The 24,446-nt window shown below is 43.4% G+C and overlaps 1 protein-coding gene across 6 annotated transcripts in view; it reads left to right on the top strand.

Annotated features, from left to right (window-relative positions):
- The window catches only part of PHF20 (PHD finger protein 20), a 104,696-nt gene extending 84,480 nt beyond the window's left edge, over nucleotides 1-20,216 (top strand). For 5 of the 6 annotated variants that reach the window (XM_040435807.1, XM_040435805.1, XM_040435802.1 and 2 more), the window contains 7 exons: nucleotides 2,224-2,405; nucleotides 3,605-3,704; nucleotides 10,609-10,804; nucleotides 11,697-12,090; nucleotides 14,675-14,855; nucleotides 17,616-19,213; nucleotides 19,246-20,216. In XM_040435807.1, the coding sequence (XP_040291741.1) occupies nucleotides 2,224-2,405; nucleotides 3,605-3,704; nucleotides 10,609-10,804; nucleotides 11,697-12,090; nucleotides 14,675-14,855; nucleotides 17,616-17,755 (1,193 nt within the window). In that variant the 3' untranslated portion in view covers nucleotides 17,756-19,213; nucleotides 19,246-20,216. The remainder of the gene's footprint in view (nucleotides 1-2,223; nucleotides 2,406-3,604; nucleotides 3,705-10,608; nucleotides 10,805-11,696; nucleotides 12,091-14,674; nucleotides 14,856-17,615; nucleotides 19,214-19,245) is intronic. The other variant, XM_040435804.1, reaches the window with a different exon arrangement.
- Nucleotides 20,217-24,446: the final 4,230 nt, after the last annotated feature.

Below are 24,446 nucleotides of genomic sequence, written 5' to 3'. Positions count from 1 at the left end.
TTTAATTTTCGTTTTTTCATCATTTTTGCCCCTCATAAGGTCATACAAGAACTTTGGAGGGGGTGGGAGGGGCGCATTTAACTTAACAATATATATATTTTTTATTTTTTTTTGTTGCTGATTTCTCTGGATATATTGGCCCCAATTACAGAATACAGCCTTGTAGCATGCCCTGCAGAGCTGGTCTGGGTTTGTTTAAAATCTAGCAACCGCTGCAGTTACCCGGGGCCCATTGATCTCATGATTGCTGGGAACAAAGCAGGAAGTGGCATTGCCACTGTCTGATCTGTATGCCCACCAATCATTGAGCAGAGATGTGGATCGCTTAGATGTATATAGTCTATGGGTGGTGCGTATACGGGATACTACTAGGAAAGGGAGCCAGCTCTGCTGGAAAATGTTGCTTTAAAGTGTATTTCATGCCAGAATGAGAAGACTGCAGACACACCGCACTGGGCAGGCTCATCACGGGATGCTTTTTAAAAAAAATAAAAAAATCAGAGATAAAGAGAGAGCTCTATCTCATATATATATATATATATATATATATACAGTACAGACCAAAAGTTTGGACACACCTTCTCATTCAAAGAGTTTTCTTTATTTTCATGACTATGAAGGCACCAAAACTATGAATTAACACATGTGGATTTATATACATAACAAACAAGTGTGAAACAACTGAAAATATGTCATATTCTAGGTTCTTCAAAGTAGTCACCTTTTGCTTTGATTACTGCTTTGCACACTCTTGGCATTCTCTTGATGAGCTTCAAGAGGTAGTCCCCTGAAATGGTCTTCCAACAGTCTTGAAGGAGTTCCCAGAGATGCTTAGCACTTGTTGGCCCTTTTTCCTTCACTCTGCGGTCCAGCTCACCCCAAACCATCTCGATTGGGTTCAGGTCCGGTGACTGTGGAGGCCAGGTCATCTGGCGCAGCACCCCATCACTCTCCTTCATGGTCAAATAGCCCTTACTTTCAAAGTTTTCCCAATTTTTCGGCTGACTGACTGACCTTCATTTCTTAAAGTAATGATGGCCACTCGTTTTTCTTTACTTAGCTGCTTTTTTCTTGCCATAATACAAATTCTAAGAGTCTATTCAGTAGGACTATCAGCTGTGTATCCACCTGACTTCTCCTCAACGCAACTGATGGTCCCAACCCCATTTATAAGGCAAGAAATCCCACTTATTAAACCTGACAGGGCACACCTGTGAAGTGAAAACCATTTCAGGGGACTACCTCTTGAAGCTCATCAAGAGAATGCCAAGAGTGTGCAAAGCAGTAATCAAAGCAAAAGGTGGCTACTTTGAAGAACCTATATATATATATAACCTAATATATATATATTATATAAAATAATGATGACCTATCCTCAGGATAGGTAATCTATATCACATCGGCGGGGCTCTGGGTCCGAGCTACAACTTGGCCACCCTGCACCCTGTCAAGTGACACGGGAAGACATGTTTATTCCTATGCTAAGACAACACAACCCTGTGGTATGTGACTGAGGGCTGTGTCAGGTTGTCATCTTTCACATCACTGCAAAAGATTGAACATAGCTGGCGCAACAGCCCACTGAAGTCATATCACTGCTCACACCCCAAGACTAATAGCAGTGGGGCAAGGAGCTATATGAGCAAGTCAAGTGGCAGCCATTGGAGGCTTTTTTTTTTTAAGAGAAAATATAATATAATATATATATTTTTCCAGCATAACCCCTTTAAGTGCTTTTATTTTAGTGTAAGGGTCCAACCCAAAGGTGGCCACTGTGACCTGGTCAGTGGGCCTATGTGTTCTGACCAAAATGTATGGAGACAGTATACAGAGCGCCTACGTTGTGCTTAGCAGCAATAGATCATGGCATGTGGATTTGCATGCCATGTGGTGTTTGTTTTTTGTTTTATTTCTCTCTATAGGTTGGCTTTATTTTAAGCTGATTATTATTTTTTTTTCCTCCCCAGATAACCACTTTAATTATAGGTATTTTAATGTTAATGCTTCTGCTAGCATAAATGACAGTTTTCTAATATACTTTGTCAATTCCCACCATTTTCAATATCTGTTATTTAGAATTAATTAATTGACGGCTAGAGTTCTTGACTATTATAATAGAAAGTTTCCTGTTATGATTTCACTTTATTTAAGACCAGAAAAAAAAACTTCTATATGGTGTAGTGAAACTTCTAGTAGATGGTTAATTGGCTTTCGTTTGAACAGATGAGGAGACTCTAAGTGATTCATGCACAGAAAGTCTGCTTTGGAGTGATGATGATGATGACGACTACAATGAAGAAATAGACGTTACAAATGCAGATGAAGATATGGAGGATGATGAAGCCGAGTGTGAAATTGTTCGCTGCATGTGTGAGGTGCAGGAAGAAAATGACTTCATGATTCAGGTAGAACACAGACCTAGTTTAGATCAACTCCTTATAGAGGTTTTCCCGAGAGATTTTTTTTTATTGATGTCCTATCCTCAGGATAGGTCATCAATATCAGATTGACGGGGTCCAACATCCAGCACACCCGCCAATCAGTTGGTTGAAGAGAAGGCCGCACACCAGTCATTGTTTACCTGCCTTACATCGCAGCTGTGAGCAGGTGTAATTACAAGAAGCCGTCCCATTTACTTCTATACACTTTTCTAGGAACGAGCCGTCCCATTAAAGTGGAAAGAACGGCTTCTTGTAACTACTCCTGCTCACCGCTGCAATGCAGACCTTGAGCAGGTAAACAATGAAGGGAAGGCTGCGCTGGCACGGCGTGTGGCCTTCTCTTCAACCAGCTGATTGGCTGGGGCATTCTGTCGAACCCCTGCTGATCTGATATTGATGACCTATCCTGAGAATAGGTCATCAATAGTAACTTGGAAAACCCCTTCAATTTATAATGCTGGGGCACATTTATGTCTTGCCACATCACCCGAAGCACATATAAATAATGTTTTCCACAAGTTGGAGATGCTATGGAATGCCAATCCCCTAATATCTACCTTTTTGTATAGTGTTTATGGTAAGGCAAAATAAAGATGATGATTTGGTCCATTCTGCAGATGCCAGCTCAGTGATCCTTTGATTGCCCAGAGTCCAGTTTCATAACCCTCATTTATTGCTAAAAGATATTTGAAGGATTTAAGGGTCCATTTACCTGGCAAATGATTGAGTTAATTATAGAAAACAAATGTTCGTACAAACGCTTGTTCCCAATAATTGGTCCATGCTAATGTGTCAGTGATCACTTGACAAACTCATTTGTCAGATGATCTGATTGTCACAAAAAAAATTAAAAAAATCCTTTATTGGCAGCATGTAAATAGAAATGTGCTGCCGACAGTGGACGAATACTCAAAGTAAGTGATCATTGCTACATGTAAATGCAGCTACACAACTGGAGTGAATGATTCCTATGAATGTTCATTCCCAATTATTGCCTCAGTGTATCTGCCTGTGTGAATGGTCTATATTCTTATCAATGAGTCTTACCGTAAATGACAACAGGGGCTTGCTTCTCAATATGGTGGTGGTATCTAGCAGGCTCGTAAGTGGTGGCTGGAGTATTTTCCTTTTGATAATCCTTTTCTTGCACTTTGTTTTTCCAGTGTGAAGAATGTTTGTGCTGGCAGCATGGAGTTTGCATGGGGTTATTAGAAGACACTGTACCTGAAAAATACACTTGCTATATCTGCCAGGATCCACCAGGTATGTATAGTTCTTTAAAAAAATAAAATAAAATTGGAACGTTGTACTGTTTGACAAATCAAAGTAGCATTTCCGTGGGGTGGGGGGGGATCTGGGACTACTGCGCCAAGACCTGCGAAAACGGGTCGAACACACTGAAGAACGCATATCTCGTATAGAGGATTCCACCGCTACTGTTCCAAGAGCCATCTCTGATCTTAATACCAAAGCGGAGCAATGGAAGCAGAAAGCAGATGACCTAGAAAATAGGCTCCGTAGAAACGACATTAGAATCATCGGATTGCCTGAAAGTTTATAGAAAATTGAATGAAGGAGCTTTTTCCAGATGCAAACTTTCCCTCAGCCTATGCAGTAGAATGGGCCCACAGAATACCAGCATAACCTCCTCCACCGGGGGCACCACCCCGCATCATGCTTGCAAGGTTCCTCAATTGCAAAGACCGGGACAGGATATTAGCTCTATCGAGAAGGCGACAGGAAATTAAATATGACATTGCCAGAGTTTCCATCTTGCCAGATTTTTCTATGGAACTGCAGAAACAACACGCCACCTTCATGGATGTCAAGAGACGCCTGAGAGAAGCTAACATCCCATACTCTGAGCTATCCTGCCAAACTCAGAGTGGTGAACGGCGACAGAGCGGTCTTCTTTACTTCCCCTGAAGAAGTCTCTGGCAATTTCAATTGCTTGTATTTGGCAATTTGATTCACAGTTAGTTTACTTAGATGAAAGTTAATGTGTTCATAGGTGACTTGATATAATCAGATGGAGTCTTCCATCCATAATCCAGTGGTGGATTTCACCAAATCTATTGTGCCAATACTAGTGCTATGAGAGCATAAATAGTTTGTAAATTCAAGACCGTTCTAATGAAAGCTGTCAGGTATTGTGCCTGTTGTGGTGTCCCACGTGGCAATGATACCCTTACTGCTGGTACCTTTTCTAATGATCTTGCAGGCCTTGACTGGTAGGTTATGGCTGGTACCCGGTCTGGATCTCCTTTTCGGCGTCCCACGTGCTGTGTGCTGGTCCCCCAAGCTGTATGCAGGTTCTACACTTCGCTGCTACATTCGCAGCCACTTATCCACAAGCTAAAGTAATCTGTATGGGAGATTTAAACATGACGTTAGACCACTCTTGACCGCTTTCTGGGCAATGTGGACCCAATAAACACGGGGACTCCCTCACGACTTAATAGGTTTCTGATTGAATTTAGATGGTTGGACCTCTGAAGCGCTAAATACCCCACAGATGAGGTATACTCCGGCTACACTGGCGGACATAACTCCCTAACCCGAATAGACTATGTTAGGTAACGAGTTAGTGTTGTTAAATCTACGATAACATACCTACCCAGAGGGATATCTGACCACTCACATACTGGGCACTCTGATGCGAGGCACGCATTCAATAATGTACAGCAGGCATGCCCTGCTGTAGGCTGATAGCTGTAGGCTGTTCGGGCATGCTGGGAGTTGTAGTTTTGCAACAGCTGGATGGCCACAGGTTGAGCATGACTGATGTACAGGATGACTATGCATCCATTCTGGCTGAACCTCTTGGGATCAGCAGATGGAATCCCTTACCAGCTACGAGAGTTTCTTGAAATACACGCAAACGAACCTAACCTAGCACTGGTGTGGGACACCTTAAAGGCATTTCTTCAAGGGTCCTTACACGCCAGCATATCCTTTATAAAAAGACACCAAACGTTCAGAGGTGGGGCTGGAATCCCGGTGTACTACACTGAAACAGCAATTTTTTAATCACCCGACAGACACTAACAGAAACGCGTGGGTCCAAGTGGGAAGACAATATTTGGCGACACTTAATGACAAGGCTGATTGGAAATTACTTTTCATGAAACAGACAGCATTCGAACTGGGAAATCAATGAGCTAAACTACTGGCTCAATTAGTCTGTCATAACTCGCCTTCCTCAACGATTTTAGCAGTTAGAGACCCCGCAGGACAACTGCACAACACTCAAGAGGCAATTCTCCATACCTTTACACACTTCTACCAAGATCTATACAGATCTAGTATAACAGCAACTGAAGCGGAGATGGCTGCATATTTAGAGGGCATATCCCTACCTACCCTTACTACAACACAACCTACCCAATTAGATCAACCATTTAGCTTAGAAGAAATTACACAAGCAATATCAGATCTTAATAATGGGAAATCTCCCGGCCCAGACGGGCTCCCCCAAAGAAGTGTATGCTAAATATATGGAGGTTCTAGCTCCTCAATTGTTATCCATATTAAATCACTGTCGTCTGGAACGCTATGAAAATCTGGTAAAACTAATACTTTATTTCACAAGAAGGAAAGGGAAAAGGGAAACTAACCTATATTAAAATTCTAGGACACCACCTAACCAACATGTGAGCCGGTTCAAGATAACACATGAAACCGCGTGATGCGGTAACGCTCCAATGTGGATAGGGTCACTAGAAAGTCCACTGCTGGTGCGTTACCAGAGGCTGAATCACTAGGCCAGACGGCTGTATTGGATCCAATCAGCCTGAAGTATGCACCGTGGTGCGGACTGGGTGCTCTGTACCATTGCCAGCTGGATGTGCCCTGGACTAAAGTTAAATAGCTAATCCATTGATAAACATCTGCCCACAGAAGCCGACCTCAATGAGAACCATCTGTTCAGTGATGAACCAGATGTCTGAGTGCCGGCCCTGCAAGCACAAATCAAGGGACACTAATCTAAGCTGGATGGAACAAAAAGGCTTGATCGCAATTGCTCATCAGCTGCAGAGGGCTGAGAACCGCAGACCTCAACTGCAGTGTGAGCGCAATACAAATAGCATGTGTCAAACATAAGTTCGTCCCCGCTCGATGCGTTTCGCCATGTGTGGCTCGTCAGGAGCATAAGTATGTGGGTATGAGACAAACGGAATGAGCTGCTAGACCTCCGTAACAGAGGCTGCAGCTGTCAGCACAGAGTGGCCATACGCGGCCGCTCGGACGCACGATATATAAGGAGAGTCCTCCTCCCCTCCTCTGGGTCACGCCTCTAGGGCGGCCAATGGGAAGACAGGAGGCGCGGCACCGCCGCATCAGCCATCCCGCCCCCACTAACCCGCCCCCTCTGTAAGACGAACCCAGATGAATGTCACAACATTCATATGCTCAATATAGAGGTGATACAAACGGCGATTTTTATACATAAAACGGCAGTATGGTATTGCAGGAACCGGGGTAAGGATGAAAAGATAGTATGGGGTCCAATGTGTTGAGGACAATTCTCAATTGTAATAAAGATAATGCGGCAGGACCAGGAAAAGACCCTGCAGCATATCACATTACAGGTGGTGCTTATGACGACCTGGCGAGTAATTCCAGTGACCTCTTGGTACCTGCAAAGAATAGGGTGTCTAGTATGAGGTGGCATACAAAAGCCACAACTGATAAGTACACCCCTACATATCCATAACAGAAAACCAAGGGGATAACAATTCTGGTAGCCAATTGACAAGTGATGTCATTCGGTCCATATTATTGAAAAACAGGGATCAAGGGGAATCATGAGTAATCAGGCCCTAGTATACCACCCGTTGCACTTCATATTGTAAATTTCAGAGAAAACAAACAAAGGAGTTATACTCATTCAATCCCTGAGGTTGGAGTGCATACAAGCGGTAGATCCACTGTGTCTCTTTTTGTAATAGTCGCCTATCAAAGTCGCCTCCTCTTGGGGATCTTCTCACTACCTCGACAGCCTGAAATTTTATCGCATCCGCATCACCACCATGTAAAGTGGATATGTGTCTTGCAATAGGGGTATCAGCCCCTTTTGCGGATGTCCTTTAGATGTTCTGCTACTCTTCTGTGGAATTCCCTAGTGGTTTTACCCACATACTGTTTTCCACAACTGCAAGTGGCCAAGTACACCAAACCTCTTGTCTTACAGTTGACAAATGATCTAATGGCAAATTGTTATCCACCCTCCAATTCTCCTTGGAAAGAGGTAACCTGCCCGAAACGTTTATGGAAGCCACTATTATATTGTTACTCAAACCTGATAAGGATCCATTAGACACTGGCTCATATAGACTCATAGCACTACTAAATGTAGACTACAAAATATTGACAAGAATTCAGGCCACTCGTCTAAATCGGGTAATCCTATCATTGGTACATCCAGACAGGATTGATGCCAGGGAAATCCACCACCAAGAATATCAGGCGGGTTCATGTAGTTACTCAGGTGGGGTTCTCCTTTAAATGAGGATTAGGCCCTGGCTTCACTAGACGCTGCCACGGTATTCGATTCAATAGAATGGGCCTATCTGATTAACTGCCTGAAAAGGTTTGGGTTTGCCCACAATTTCTCAAATGGAGTACTATACTATACAGCAGCCCAGTCAGTAGGCTATTGATAAATGGAGAGCTATCCGTAAGCTTTCCTCTTCATAGAGGTACGAGACGGGGCTGCCCCCTGTCACCACTCTTATTTGCACAGGCAATTAGGGTGAGGAGCAGCAGCAATATAACCGGGGTGACCATGGGAGACAGAAGTCCGTATAGGACCCTATGCAGATGACATGATTCTATGTTTATCGTCACCTGACATTTTCTTTTAAAGGTGCAGTGGCCTTAATAAATGAATTTGGGGAGTTTTCGGGCATGCAAATCAATTGGGAGAAATCGGTCTACATGCCTCTAGGCAGAAATATTACTAAAAGATATTCCCAGGCCCTGTCTCAATATTTACTCCTTGAAGGGCCATATACGGAACAAGCTCCAAAACTGGAAAACCTTACCCATCTCTGTGGCAGGACGTATTAATCTCATAAAAATGATTTATACTTCCCAAGGTGTTATATGCCCTCCAACACTGAGGTGCCTATACCTAAATTGATATTTAGGGAAATAGACTCCTTGACTACAGTTTTTATATGGGGAAGATCACGGGCTAAACTAAGTTTAGATGCATTAAAACGGCCAAAAACAGGTGGTATGGCTTTACCAGATTACTATATAGATTATTTAGCAGGTCAGCTGAGGCTTATTAGAACCTGGTATACTGCGGAGGACCTATCCACTTGAGAGTACTTCTTAATGCCCTTCCTGGACTACTATGGTCAGTCCTGGAGAGGCCTCCTAAATTCTGGAAACCGATGCTGCCACTGCATAGGCTAGCACAAACTATCTGGAGAGAAGTGAAAATACTGACCCAGATATACCTTTTATGGGCCAATCAATCGCTGCCACTGGTACAAGTAGTCATGGGGGCCGAAAGATTGCAGAGGTTAAAACGCTTGGAGATATATACGATCAGGGAGTACTGATGACATTTGAAGCACTGTCAGAAGTACAGTATTCCTTGTACTCACTTTTCATACCTACAACTTGGGTCGGCCATACAGGCTATAATCCCAAGCACCAATACCACGATCTCGATATACCCACTAATAGGTGGTGTTAAAACCCAGGGTCCCAGAGGACTAGTGTCAGCAATTTATTCCCATTTAGTGCAAGCAAAGGTCAAGAACGGCCCTCTCGGGGTAATAGATAAATCGAAATGAATTATCCTCACACTCACTGAAGAATCCATAACTGATTGATTTATTGGAATCACATTTACATGTATCGCCAGCAGTTAATAAAATACAGCTGTACATTATATTAACGCCAACTAGGCTCTACAGAATGGGCAGAGCATCATCCACAGCATGCTCACGATGTGGGGAACTAGACGCAGACTTCTGGCACAGGATATGGAGTTGCAGCCCAACAGCTGTATTCTGGAGGGAGGTGACTGCTTTTCTCTCCAATTTGTTGCAGCTCTGAGATTTGCCTGCTGGGACTTATAAATGAAGATAACTGGGATCCCTACATGACAATATTTTTTTGAGCCATTATTTATGGCACGTAAATGTATGACCCCAGTATACCTACCCTATCCATGTGGAAATTACGCACACGTTGTACTTTGCCTTGAGACTGCGACAGGCACTGTCGGCAGCCCAAGGATCCTCGGATCAGTCTGTTTAGTGGAGTCACAGGAATGTTCTGTACAAACTTCTAGCAAAAGATTTTACAGCAATGCAGTGGATGATTAAAATACATACACGAAATGGACCTGTTATGCCTGTTTGTATTATGATATGCAACACAATTGTAAAATGTTGATGTTCTTTCTTGTATGTCAATAAGAGTAAAAAAAAATAATAATAAAGTGGCATTTCCTAGTGCTTTTTCCAGAAGCAGGATGTATTAGCGGCCAGGTTATGGCAGGCCCGTGGCCATTCAGAACTCTTTTGGCTGCCATACCAAGTACCTTGCGTACTGCAATTGCGTTTACAGGTGCTATTCAGAGGACTGATGGAGCTCCCTCTTTATTAAACTTTTCAGATGTTATTGCTTTTAATAACGTCATTTGGGGTTAAACATCCAGGCTCAGAATTATTTCTGATCACGGCAGTGAGAGCTGGGTTCCTGCTGTGTAAGGGTCCATTCACACGTCCGCAAAATGGGTCCGCATTTGTTCCGCCATTTTGCGCAACAGGTGCGGACCCATTCATTTTCAATGGGGCCGGAATGTGCTGTCTGCATCCGCAGATCCGCACTTCTGTTCCGCAAAAAAAAAAAATAGAACATGTTCTATGAGATTGCCAGCGATGTGCGGCATGCAAAATGCGGAACGCACATTGCGGTGTCTGTGTTTTGCGGATCCGCAAAACACATACGGACGTGTGAATGGACCCGAATACAGCCAACCCCCCGAGCCCGCACCATGGCGTACGATTACAGCATAGAACATTAACTACCTGCTTTCTGTGACATAATAGTAATACTAGTAAGTCACCGAGGGGAAGGGGATTGTCCCACAAAGAAAACATGTCTCCTAACCACCACTGGTACCTCTACTTTCTTCTAGGGCAGCGCGTAAGTCTGAAGTACTGGTACGATAAAGAGTGGCTGAATGAAGGTCACATGCATGGCTTGTCATTTCTGGAAGAAAACTACTCTCATCAAAATGCAAAAAAGATTGTTGCAACACACCAGCTCTTAGGAGACGTGCAGCGTGTTATTGAGGTTCTGCATGGATTGCAGCTGAAGATGAGTATTTTGCAGTGAGTACAGTACATTATATTGCAATAAGAGTAAAAAACAATCCTGTTCCCAGATCTATTGTACTTAAAGTATGCAAATTAAAATATCTGGACAAATGTATTCGGACACGGGCATTACACCTACAGGAGATTTGGATGATCGGGTCGGGCTCCAATCTCCATTCTAGTTCATCTTAGTGGTGTTGGATAGGTTTGAGGTCTGGGCTCATTGTGAACCAGTCAGGTTCTTCTACACCAGACTCGACCCACCATGACTTTACGGCCCTTGCTTTGTGCACTGAGGCACAGTCGTGCTAGCAAAGTTGGAATCATGCAGTTGTCTGAAATGTCTTAGTATGTTAGTGTTAAGATTTCCCTTCACTGGAATTAAGGCGCCTAGGCCATAGCATTATCCCTCCTCCACCAGAATTTACAGTAGGCACAATGCAGTCAGACAGGTAACGTGTTTCCACTCCTCCCGAGGCCAGTGGCGACGTGCTTTACGTTACTCAGCTACTAAGGCTTGCATGCCATGACGCTCCTGGCACAGCAGTTTTTACTGTCCACCACTTTTCAGAAAGGGGGGTGTCTGCAAGGATGGGGAAAAAATATGGATTGTTCTTGGTATAGTCCAACAATGTTTTTTGATCACGCCCTCCTTTTTCTGCTGTTAATGGCAATGTATCCTAATTAATGATTGATACAGGAGCTGGTGCTATACTATTGATCTAACCAAGCAGTTCTTGACTTTAGGGTACCCAGGAGCTGACATGTTTGTCACCAAGCTTGATTTATTTATATTTTTTTGTGTAAAATGCTGTCTAACTTTCTAAAACCTACACTGAGATTTCATTTATAATTGTACAAAATGCTTTGAGATCCAGGCCAGTAAATCCATGTCTCATCCCAACAGAAGCAAGGAGCATCCAGACCTGCGGTTTTGGGGCCAGCCATGGAAGCAACATACATTGAATGACAGATGTTACATCAGAAGAACTGTGGAGGAGAACTCCTGTAAAGAGGATTCAACAAACTACAGGACTTACAATGGTGCAGTGGATAAGCCTTCCCCGATTCCTTCTGTGGAGGAATCTTATATCACCAGTGAACACTGTTACCAAAAACCTCGGACCTATTACCCTGCAGTAGAGCAGAGACTGGTTGTAGAAACCCGCAGTTCATCATTAGATGGCGGAGTAGACCGAATACGGCAAAACAGGGAAGACTCCATTGCTGAAAGATTAGGCTGGGAACTGGACAGAGAGTTGCTAAAGGTAGAAAGTGAGTCAAAACATAATTATTGTAAGGTGAGTAATATAAACTTAAACTTGTAGTGATCTGTGTGAAGAGATTTCAATTATTAAATTGTCTTTTCTAATACTTTATCTAGCTTTTCTGGGGGTAGAATTTTGATGACCCATCCAGAGGATTGGTCATCAATATCTGAATGGTGGGGGTCTGACACCACCCGCCAAACAGTGGTCTCCTCACAGCACACCAAGCACAGTGTACATTGTATAGTATTCACTTGAATGGCACCGAGCTGCACTTAGGCCGTGCTCATAGGAGCACCATGGCCTCTTCAAACAACTGATTAGCAGGGTACGCTTTCCCTGATGCTGAGATCTGAGCTGTGCATGTGCTGGAAGACTATGCGGATGCCTGACGTGGTCACTCAAGGGCAAGGGGGAGTACCTAAGTGAGAGAGGTGGTAGTGAAATGGTGCTCTGAGGGGTTAGGGTCACACCTCGGTGCTCTGAATTCCTAATTGGCACTTGCATTAACGGCTTTTTTTATTTTTTTTATTATAACTTAAGTAATAGGTTATGGCACCCAGGCCTGCCAACCATTCCACACCCCGCAGGAGGGGTTGGTATAAATGGTTGCAGGAGGGGTTGGTATAAATGGCAGACAGCCAAAAATTGTACACCATCTCCTGTGCTCTCATAAAAATAAATGGAGCGACAGTGCCCTTTTCCGATCAGCCACTCCATCCATTTCAGGGGGGGGGGGGGGCCCCCTGTTCTCATGATCAGTGGGGGTCCCAGCGGTAGGACCCCTAATGTTCTGATGTTATCCCCTTTCTTGTGTATACAGTATAACTTGTAACCGGAATACCCCTTTAAGGGGTTAAGATTATATTACATAGTAGTTTTTCCCTCTGAAGTGTCCATGTCTGTAGTTCTCTAATGCAGGTTAATGATTGTCAGGGCCTGTCAGTTTTGTGTGTCTGGATGCAAAACTGCACACTCGGTCACTATCCAATCAGTCTGATCGTGAAGGCCATACCTCCAACTGGTGACACCCAGATGCTGTCAATTTATGTTATTCTAGTAATAGAGGAAAGGTACAACATGGTTATAAGAAACAATCGATACAAGGAGAATACCCAACTTGCAGGATAACAGGCTGAAATGGATAGACGTATTACTATGTAATCCATAAGTGAAGAGAAACTTTGTAATATAATGTAGGATAAATGCCTCTTTCTTGCCACTTATCAGGCTTTTTTCCCTTCTCCCTGCCTATAATCAGTCTTTAGAAATCTAGATACATCTGTTGACCATAGATATCTATGGAGAGGAGAGTCGGAGTGAGCAGAGGCAGAAAGATACAAAGATGGTGCTGCTTTTACAGTGCTGGATTCACAGCTACACTGCTCAGTACTGCTTTATATTGTGCTCCATGCTGCTGGCTCTGAGGTTGTGCTACAGGGAGATTTGAGAGCAGGATCCCCTGTGTGTGGGAGACATAATGGCAGCTAGTCTTCTCCCACTAGCTCAGGGAAAACTGACAAAGATGAAGCAGAGGGGAAATCTATATATGTGCCATCCACAGATGCCCCCATGGCAGTGCCATCCACAGATGCCGCTGTGGCAGTGCCATCCACAGAAAATAGACCTCTAGTGCAATTCCCTTTTTAAAATATCACCGCACAAAATTCACAAATTACATTAAGGTATAACCACAGGCTAGTAGAGAATGCAATATGCTTTATTCCTTGGCCGAGCATGCATGTGTCCTGGCCTGGGAGGGGAGAGCCATTGCCAGACACCTGCCAGCAGCTTATCTACCCGAGAACAAAAGAATCAAACATTTCTGATCTTTACCTCCACCGGCTACTGTTAGTTGGCCTTCATACACATTAGAAAATCTGCGGGTACAGCCAAAATTTGTCTTGTGTATGGACGGCTTAAGGCTACTTTCACACTGGCGTTTTGGCTTTCCGTTTGTGAGATCTGTTCAGGGCTCTCACAAGTGGTCCAAAACGGATCAGTTTGCATTCTGAATTGAAAAGGATCCGCTTAGAATACACCAGTTTGCCTCCGTTCCGTCTCCATTCTGCTTTGGAGACTGACACCAAAACACTGCTTGCAGCGTTTTGGTGTCCGTCTGATGAAACTGAGCCAAACTGATCCGTCCTGGCACACAATGTAAGTCAATGGGGACAGATCCGTTTTCACTGACGCAATCTGGCACAATAGAAAACGGATCTGTCTTGAACACCATTGAAAGTCAATGAAGGACAGATCCGTTTTCTAGTGTCAGTGAAAACGGATCAGTCCCCACTGACTTACATTGTGTGCCAGGACGGATCCGTCTTGGCTATGTTAAAGATAATACAAACGGATCCGTTCTGAACGGACGCAGACGGTTGTATTATCTTGTACGGATCGGTCCATGACTGATCCGCACAAAACGAGAGTGTGAAACTAGCCTTAAGTGTGCAGTACAAATCATCTGATTTTGTTTTGAATTTTTTGTGCTGATGGTAGATAGACCCCCATGGGTCTGAGATCTTGGGAGCATTGAGAATTATATTTTTTTTCATTGTAAATCTGAAATGTTTTAGTTTTAAACTGTTCTTCATTATCCACTTTTGGTCTTTAGGTAAGAGAATGTTTATCAAAGAGGAATATCCCTCAGGAATCGCCGCATGCTCAGCCCGCAGACAATGGGGACGCTGCTGTCAGTTCACAGATTCAATGGCAACTTAACCTTCTAACACATCTGGAGGCTCTGCAGGAAGAAGTTACTCATAGAATGGATTTTATAGAGAAGGAACTTGATGGTGAGCATCCTAAATACCATGGGTTGCACATGGTTAAAGAACTTGTCCGGGCTTTTTAATATTGATGACCTAATTCTCCGGATAGGTCAGGTCATCAATATCTGATTGGCAGGGGTGTCGGACCCCCCCCCCCCCCCCTCGATCAGCTGTACAGGGAGATGGTGCACGTGCAGTCTCCCTTCTCTCTTCCAGTCCACTGCTGCTGTCCAGTGCATTGGACAGGTTGGGAGACTGCATGTGCATACAGCGCACGCCATCTTCCCGTGCAGCTGATCGGCAGCGTGCCGGACGTTGGACCCCCGCTGATCTGATATTGATGACCTATTCTGAGGATAGGGGGGTCTCGCTACACTTCTCTACAATAGATGGTAATGATGCGATCCAGCCTGACAGGAACGCTCACCAATGTGTAGTATATGTAGGCGTTTGAGAATAGTATGTAATGAAGCCCCAAACCATCACCCCCCTAGGCAGCTCTGCAAATGGAGGCAACCAGTCAAGCTCACCTTCTCTGACAGGTTGATTGCGGCCATTTTAAATCTCTGGAGAGCTCCTTTAAAAAGAGGTAATAGATTACTGTAATGGTTAGGTTTATTAAAAGAATAAAGTGCAAGACCTTTTGGAGAGTCAGTCCCCCTTCGTCGTCATTCTCGGGCATGCCTGAGGAAGGAGATTGACTCTCAAACGCGTCTTAAAGGTTTTCTGTCATGAGAAATAACGTTATGTAGCTGACTGACACTAGCGATGTGCTAATATCAGCAGTACATAACAGTATGCTTTAGAACTCCCTGCCTGCCGCCGTTCTCTTAAAATATGCTAATGAGCCTCTAGGTGCTATTAGGGCGTTGCTTCAGTATCTAGAGGCTTGGACTACTCACCCTTTGGCACGCCCAGGTCCCGTTGATTGACTTTCGAGTTCTCCTGATCGTCACGTAAATCCTGTGCTGCCCCGTTTAGTATTCAACGCAGTGAGTGAAGGACGCGCTCCTGGGGCCGGCTTCATTCCTTTGGCGCATGCGCAGTGAGGAAGCCGGCACCAGGAGCGCGTCCTTCACTCACTGCCCCTGCGCCGAATAGGGTGAGTAGACGGAGCCTCTAGATGCTGAAGTAAGGCCCCAGTAGCACCTAAAGACTCATTGGCATATTTTAAGAAAACGACGGCAGGCAGGGAGTTACGGTATAAAGCATACTGTTATGTACTGCTGACATTAGCACATTGCTGATGTCAGTCAGCTACATAATGTTATTTCTCATGACAGAAATCCTTTAATAAACCTTTCTATTAATTCGCAACATGTTTTTACTTTATTTTTAACCGCTTCTGTACTGCACTCCGGCAGCCTCCTGTGACAGCCCAGCGGTTGGGAGCAGCAGCCTGTTTCAGAGTTGTGCCTGATAGGGTTGTTGTGGGTATCAAAATTTCAATACCCAATCGATACGATACTGGGCTTTCAATTTTTTTTCGATACTGGGTTGCGCAGTCTAGTATCGGAGAGCATGGAGCGTGCTGCTCTCAGCGCGCTCATGTTCCCTCAGCAGCACAGGGGAGAAGGAAGCAGTATCTCCCTCCCCCCTGTGCTGCTGCCGCCACCAATGAGCGGAGGAGGGGCGTGCGCACTGCGCCACCAATGATAGGACTTTTCCTACACACAGCGGCGCCCAGAGATGTCCCTGCACTTACCATTATTCCTGGGCGCCGCTCCGTGCGGCACCTGAGGGGTTAACTGCCGCTGATCTGCTGCCAGTACCCGCCTCCTGTATTAAGGGGTAATTATCATTGGTGGTGCAGTGCGCCCTCCCCCAACCCCCCCACCCATTAAAATCATTGGTGGCACAGTGCGCCCCCTCAACCCCCCACCCCATTAAAATCATTGGTGGCACAGTGCACCCACCCCTCTCAACCCCCCAGTATTAAAATCATTAGTGGCAGTGGCCACAGGGTCCTCTCCCCTCCCCCTCATTGGTGGTGCAGTGGCAGCTTCTGATCGGAGCCCCAGCAGTGTAAGCCTGGGGCTCCGATCGGTTACCATGGCAGCCAGGACGCTACTGAAGCCCTGGCTGCCATGGTAACATCCCTGATGCTGTGTGCACAGAGCAGCAGGGAGAGTGAGGTCCTATTGAGTGAGGACAAGGGATAAAAAAAATCCCAGGTTCTGGCCCCTAAGGGGGGAAAATGGTTATTAAATAAAAAGTGGGGGAAAAAAGCCAAAATAATAAGTATGAATCACCCCCTTTCCCAATTTCACATATAAAATGTATAAACAATAAATAAACAAACATATTACATATCGCCACGTCAAAAGTCTAAACTATTAAAATATCAAAAAAACTATGCGGTGAACGCCGGAAAAGAAAAAATAAATAAAAACTGCGCGATTCGCCATTTTTAAAAATGCGGCATGCACATGGCTTTTCTGGTTTATTTTTTCGCATGGTATCGAGTATCGCAATACTTTTTTATGGTATCGAAACCAAATAAAAAATTTGATATCTCAACAACTCTAGTGCCTGACTTCTTGTACAACCTTATCTGGTGAGAGATATTCGTTAGCCGCTTTTTATTTAAATTTTTTTTAACTTGAGGGTTTCACTCTAGGAAGCACCTCTTGTGCTTTTTTTTTTTTTTTGTCTCCTCAAAATGCGAAGAAAGGAATGGTGGAGGGACTAAGCTGAGATTTTTTTTATATAGTTTCTGTGTTTAGTGTTCCTTTAACACTTCCCGTATTATTTCTAAAGGCAGCTCTACATTTGTTGTTGCAGTTCTAGAAAGTTTTTTGGACTACACTGGTGAACTTGAGCCACCAGAACCACTTGCGAGGCTTCCACAACTAAAGCATCGGATCAAGCAGCTTCTAATGGACCTTGGCAAAGTGGAGCAAATAGCTCTGTGTTCAACATGAAGAGACTCGAGCAAACCATGGAAGTGGCTCTACGAATCGGAGTAGCAAGGCCTCCAGCACTGCAGAGCCTTGAGTAGCATGCAGGCTGCATGTATCATGGAGAGACTGCTGGGACGATGGAGGATGTCGCTTGTTCTCAGCACAAAGGGAGCAAGCTTCTCATACTGTTTGATAACAGGCTAGAATATTATCTGAATGTAGTAACGAGGCTTGTATTCTTTTCCTTTTGTTCATACTTCTCTTGGTTGTCTGGAATTGTTAGTTGCTGAATTGTTTGCTTTCACCTTTTGCCCGTTGTTGTATTTTGTGTTTTTAATTTCTCTCCTTTAAAATGCTATTGGTGTAATACGACAAAATTAACTCCATGCTCTACCCAGGAAGATCACCGATGTAACACATGAATTTAACTTGGATGTTTTTTGTCACGCCTAAACTAAAAGCTGTAAGTAAAAGAACAGTGTAGGGGGCAAAAACCTAATTTAGGTTTGTTCTTTTGTTTAAAGGGCTATTCCCATCTTAGACCTATCCTGACCTCTGGCACCCCCACGATCCTGACAATAAAGGCTCTGCAGCGCTGATTTAGCACTGTTCTTCCTTCTGATATTTCCCAGCACAGCATGCATCTGCAGGAAACAATACTCTATTCATGTAACCCCTTCACTTCCCAAAAATTATATAGATAAAATAATTTATTTGTACCCATAAACAGTCTTGAAAAATAATACAACTTCTCCAATGTAAAACATGCAGCTTTGTCAAAAACTAAGTTCATTGCAGATGTGAAAACATACATGCAGCTAATGGGCATCAGTGCTTATGTTTAATTGCAGGTCCGCTTTCCTGCTACCCGGCTCTGCTCTCCCAAAATGGCTGCTGATTGAGAGTTATGTGATAAGTCTAGTGTGTAGCCTCCATTCACTTACACTGAGAACAGATAGCTAATGTGCAGTCCGTCCCCCGTGTAAGGGCATAAAGGTCGCTGATGGACGAGACTGGCCAAATGACCCTCTATTACCAACCATTTTGCAAGCACAGCAGGTAAGGTGGCCTACAAACAAGACATAAATGAGGCATATTAAACAACCATAAATTGGCGCCAGTGGATTAATAATGCTTTTTTACTAGCTGCATGTTTGTGCCTGTGGCGCTCGTAATGGATAGTGGCAAAGTCCTTTCAGGTCTAGTCTTTAAGTGGTTAAATTGGTTTTCTCCCCCTTTATGTGCAGTGGTTGGGGTTACAAAAACTGGAACCTCATACGATAAGAACGTGAAGTGTTGGTGCGTATGCATGATCACCCGTCTATTGACTTTTATGTGGGACTGGCCAGTACAGGGCTCAGCTATTTCCGTCAATGCTATAGAGTTGTATAGACAGGTGGTCACACATGTACACTAGTGCTCCATTCATCCTGGAGACAGACATCTGCTCTCATTCCAGCAATCCGAAATTTATTGTTAGTTGAAAAACTTTCAATGGAGCAGAGATGGAGGCTGGATAAAAGTAAATCGGTGCTGTGATATACCATCACTTTGTAAGATGGGAATAACCCTTTAAATCTCTTGTTCTACGGCCTCCCATCCTATTCTGGCCAGCCCCTAGAGCAGTATTATATCACGGAGGCTTCACAGTGGAGAAATATTCTTAATTCAGTTGCTGCAATGTTTAGTAGGTATTATGTTTGAAATCTTTTGCTTGTTGTACTTGCGGTATTGGTACATAAGCACGGTTATTCTTACTAGGGCATGGCTTCCGGCAAATGTAGTAAACGGGGTCTACATTATGCTTTTTGTGTAATTAAAGTCTAATAAGTTCTGGTAAAGCTGGGCCTGGTCAGTGAGGGAAGCAAATCAATAGAAATGAATGTTTGTATATAACCTGACGTTCCATAGTAGCTCTACGGTATGTAGGATGAGCCAGTAGTTTAATGGGTTTCAGCTGAAGAATTATTGTAGGGTTCATAACAGGGCATGTGCTTTGCTTGTTTGGATCACATAAGTCTTAGGGGGGCACGTTCATAAGCTGTATTTTACTGCAGTTGGATTTGGTCACTGGCTTTCCATTGACTGTAATGGTGCATAGAAAATCGTGTGATGTGCTTCTATAAAATCTGTTCTGGGAAGCCTTCCTGCCTTAAAGGGGTTTGTCTCACTTAAGCAAATGCCATTTTATCACATAGAGAAAGTTAATACAAGGCACTTTCATTTTTCCATCACATTGTACGCTGCTTGTTTATAGGGGTTATGCCCACCCTACAATCCAGCAGCAGTGGCCGTGCTTGCACACTATAGATAAAAGCATCCGTGGCTGGGACTGTGGAAGCTCACATAGGCATGCACCTGCAGCAGCTCTCGTCCCAACCACCTCGTATCTGCGCTGCAGCGGTGGTCATAACCTCTGGATAAGAGCAGTGTATAATGTGATGGGAAAAAAAATCCGGCCAGCAAAGGAGGCAACATAGACAATCACAATACATTAGTAAGTGCCTTGTATTAACTTCCTCTACATGATAAATGCCATTTGCTGAAGTGACACAACCCTGTTAAAGGGGTTCTCCAGGAATTAAGAAAATAAAAATACTATTGCGTTATTATAAATATATTCCCAAATATCTTTTATTAGTTATAATAACCCATTTTGTCTGGGGATCAATTGGGAGAAATAAAATGGCCGCCGTCCTATTAGTGCACACTAAACCTGTCCTAATCGCACAGGATGACAAGTTACTTTAGAGCAGTGAACTAATCCGTACAGGACAGACTGTGGTAATGGAGACTGCATACAAGTGCTGCTGCTCATCACCCCCACCCTCCTCTCTGTACTTCATGAGTCCTCATGAACTCCATTCCTACAGAGATTCAGCTGAAGATCTTATCAACTGTGTTCAGGATCATAATGCCTGACTAGCAGAGAGGAGGATGAGGCAGCTCTTTATCTCAGTGCCCGGAAGTCACTTGTCCTCCTGCGTTAGGATGGGTTTTATGTGTACCAATAGGACGGTGGCCATTTTATTTCCTCACTAACTAATACTAATATTGTAAGTAATGAAAAAGTAATATTTAAGTAATTTCATTTTCTTGATTCTTGGAGAACCCCTGTAATGGGAAAAATGTGCAGTTCAGTAGTGGTGATGCTTTCTGACAAACCACCACCAGCGATTCTTGTGAACATACCCTTGAATACTCTTTAAAGGGGTTGTCCAGGGTATAAACTTTTTCTTTTTTTCCCAGAAGGCAGGAAATGCTTTAAGTAAAAATAAAACCTATTTAATACCCGATGGTCCCTACCACTTTCTGTATACTATTATGTAGCTGGCCACATGCTGTCTAAGGGTGCGGTTAGCCCGTGCCCCAATGTGTAGCAGGGCTGCCGTAGGAATGAACGGGGTTGCCGTGCAATTCACACGTTTGCTGCTACCACGACATGTGAAATGCAAATATTCCAATACTGCTGGATTTTTTTTATTATTTTTGTGTGTGTGTGTGTGTTCGCAGCAACGTGAGAGTCACTCTGTGACCCCATTAATTCCGATGGCATCCATGCTTGGCTGCGATACTGGGGCGTGCAACATGTGTCGCACCTAAAATCGCTGTGTGGCTATACCCTAACTGTATGATTACTGCAGCCAGTCACTGGCCTTACCAGTGTCGTGTGACGGCACTAGGCTAGTGGTTGGCTGTAGCGTTCAAATGATTAGACTGCACATGATCATTTACAAGGAGGTGTACAGAGACTGGTGGGTACCAATGGATTAGTATACACTGGTCAACCCCTTTTAATTCAGTTAAACTTTAATTTATGGAGCATTCACATGGTCTGTCACATCCATGTTGGGTTTTTTTTTTTTGGCCAAAAAGGCGTCTTTCAGATTAATCCATTTTGATGAGACCCATTCCAAATCTTCAAAAATATGGTAGGTCTGACAGGCTGAAAATGCAGCCATATGATGACTCCCTTAGTTATATGTATACTCTTGTGAAAATCCCATAAGATAACTTGCACATTCTGTCAATTATTTCATCATCTTCCTGTTATTCCCCCGCTTTGATTTTGTATATATATATATATGTATATTTATTTACCCGGTCACAGCTGAATGGAAGACGGGCTGTGCACAGGTCAGATTGATCTTAATGGATTTGTATTGATTTTGTAAGATCTGTATGATTTGATGGTTGAGGCTGCGAGGCAGTGAAACGGCTGTGAGTATGAGGAACAAATGCTACCTTTTTGAATCTTTTAATTTGGGCGGCCCAATTTGTTAGACATCTTGGAAGTTTTGCCAAGGTTTGTTAGATCATGCCTATCCATCCATAAAACACACACAAAGCTACACAAGATAAAAATTCCCGTTATTAGCCCTGTAGCGTTTCTTTCAATATTCCCAGACCTGGGATTGGAAAAGACGTATCTGTCACTTATATAGGCCCAAAGTGACATATACAGAGAAGAGCCATTAGTAACACTGCAGGTTCACTAAGGCTATCTGCACACACTAGGTATTACTTGCAGATTTTCATGTATGAGATTAGACAAACATTATGTACACTTGGCCTTTTTATAGAATTCCCCAGTAGAGGTCAATTAGAGATCAGCGAAGCAAGCTTATAATTTTGGATTAATACTGTACAGAGATTTGTACAGTATTAGAATGTATGGGCTCCAATGAGCCAAAGTTAGCCATTTGTGATGTTGCGCGTGAAATTGTTGAATAACTTCAGTTATTGATTTTTAAAGTGGAAAACCACTTTAAAACTTGACACGAACTCTGCTTCGGTTCTGAGGTACCAGAGTTTGGTGTTAAAGTGGTTTTCCACTATAAAAATCAATAACGGAAGTTATTCAACGAAGTCACGCGCCACTTTGCGAATAACCAGAGCCCATACATTCTAGTACTGTACAGTATTAATCTGAAGTTGTGATGCTCATCTCTAATGTCAATAGTTTTTTTGGTGCAGATGTCAGCCTTTCCATTCTAAGTGTGAGATCTGCAGCAAAACCACACACAAAAAAAAATAATAATCCTTAAGTAACACATGCAGTATTTGGTGCGGAAATGCACAGAAATCCACATGAAAATTCATGCAGAATTTGTTATACAGCTGGTATCTGTGTGCAGGTACCCTATGGAGCAGTGGTGGCGAACCTATGGCACGGGTGCCAGAGGCGGCACTCAGAGCCCTCTCTGTGGGCTCCTGCACCCTGGAAAAAGTCTATGGTGTACTAATATGCCTTAGACTTTTCCTTCCATTCATCAGCGCAGGGCGCACTATGAACAGCACAGGCAGCGCACTGAATGTAGGCAGGCTATTATAGCTAAATGATAAAGTACATGGAAGATATACTATATTGGACTGTTTGCTATGTTGGCACTTTGAGATAAATAAGAGGGTTCCAGGGTTGTGGTTTTGGCACTCTGTAAAAGGTTCACCATCACTGGTATAGAGATCCTTGAAGATCCCAGGCACTGCACCGTATGGACATGCATATGTAAACTCACTGATACAGCCCGTACTGTAACAGGTTATACAAGGAGAACCCTTTTAATACCATATGTTAAAGCTCTAGTAATCAAACATAAAAGGGTCATCAAGGATTAGTAAAGAGGGTGTGCTCTGTATCAGAAACGGCTCCACCTCTGGACATGGACCCCTTCTACTAATCCCAAACATCTAGTCTCCTTCCATTGATTCTATTCTTTGCACTCTGTTAAAGGCATTTTTGGTTTTTATTTATACCCAAATTGTCACTCACAGAATAATGAATTTTGGTTAGGCACGGTACCTTTCTATTTGTGGTGCCATGCTGCAAATGATTTGTGTAAATCTAACTTACTAAAATATTTTCAATGATGGTTTGTATGCTTTTTTTTTTATTTTATTTTTTTATTTTTAACATCCCTTTTACAATGAGGGGATTTAGTCATATTTCTCATGCAGTGCTTTGTTAAAACTTTAGTGGTACAAGGCAGAGCCACAAATGGAAGTGAACTTTGTCTGGCTGATCCTGCTGCCCTTCTATTACATCCAATATACAATGGTTCTGCTGCATGGTGTTCCGAGTGCGAGTCCTGGGGGTGATCTTTCCAGCCAACACATAGTAATTGACAGTGTCCCCTATATAAACGCTGCTGTGTGGGAAAAGGTGAGACAACCCTCCGTATATGCTGGGACTAGAAGCCAGGGTATAAAGCAGTGACAGACTCAGGGCAGCAGGATCAACCTGGTCGGTGCGTACTTAAAACCTCTTGTTTCTAATGTTAGTCTTTGCAGGGGAGTTTTTTTTCTTTATGAAATTGTTCTTCCTAAAATAAAAACAATATATTTAACTGTACTTGTGACTGACGAGACATTATTACACTTAAAGTCAAGTCTATGGGCCGCATAACGGATCTGTCTGGTTTCCTGCATAACAAACCAGATGGATCCGTTATACAGCCCATAGACTTCTATTATGACGGAATGCCTCTTAAAGGAATCCATAACTGAATTGTAATAAAACTTGAACTTGTAAAACACAAGTTCACTCATCCCTACATGTAATTAAAAACATTTATAGCAATTGAATTATTCAATGAAACCTATCTGTATAGCGCAACCTGCTGTTTGCTCTTTTTCTCATTTCTCTGTCCTGCTCACTGGATGCTAGCACATGCTAATTTCAATCCAACTGCAGCAAAAGGACACACTCCCT

This window comes from Bufo bufo, chromosome 6 (assembly GCF_905171765.1).
Source record: "Bufo bufo chromosome 6, aBufBuf1.1, whole genome shotgun sequence".
Lineage (NCBI taxonomy): Eukaryota > Metazoa > Chordata > Amphibia > Anura > Bufonidae > Bufo > Bufo bufo.
This window is presented reverse-complemented; position numbering and strand designations above follow the sequence as displayed.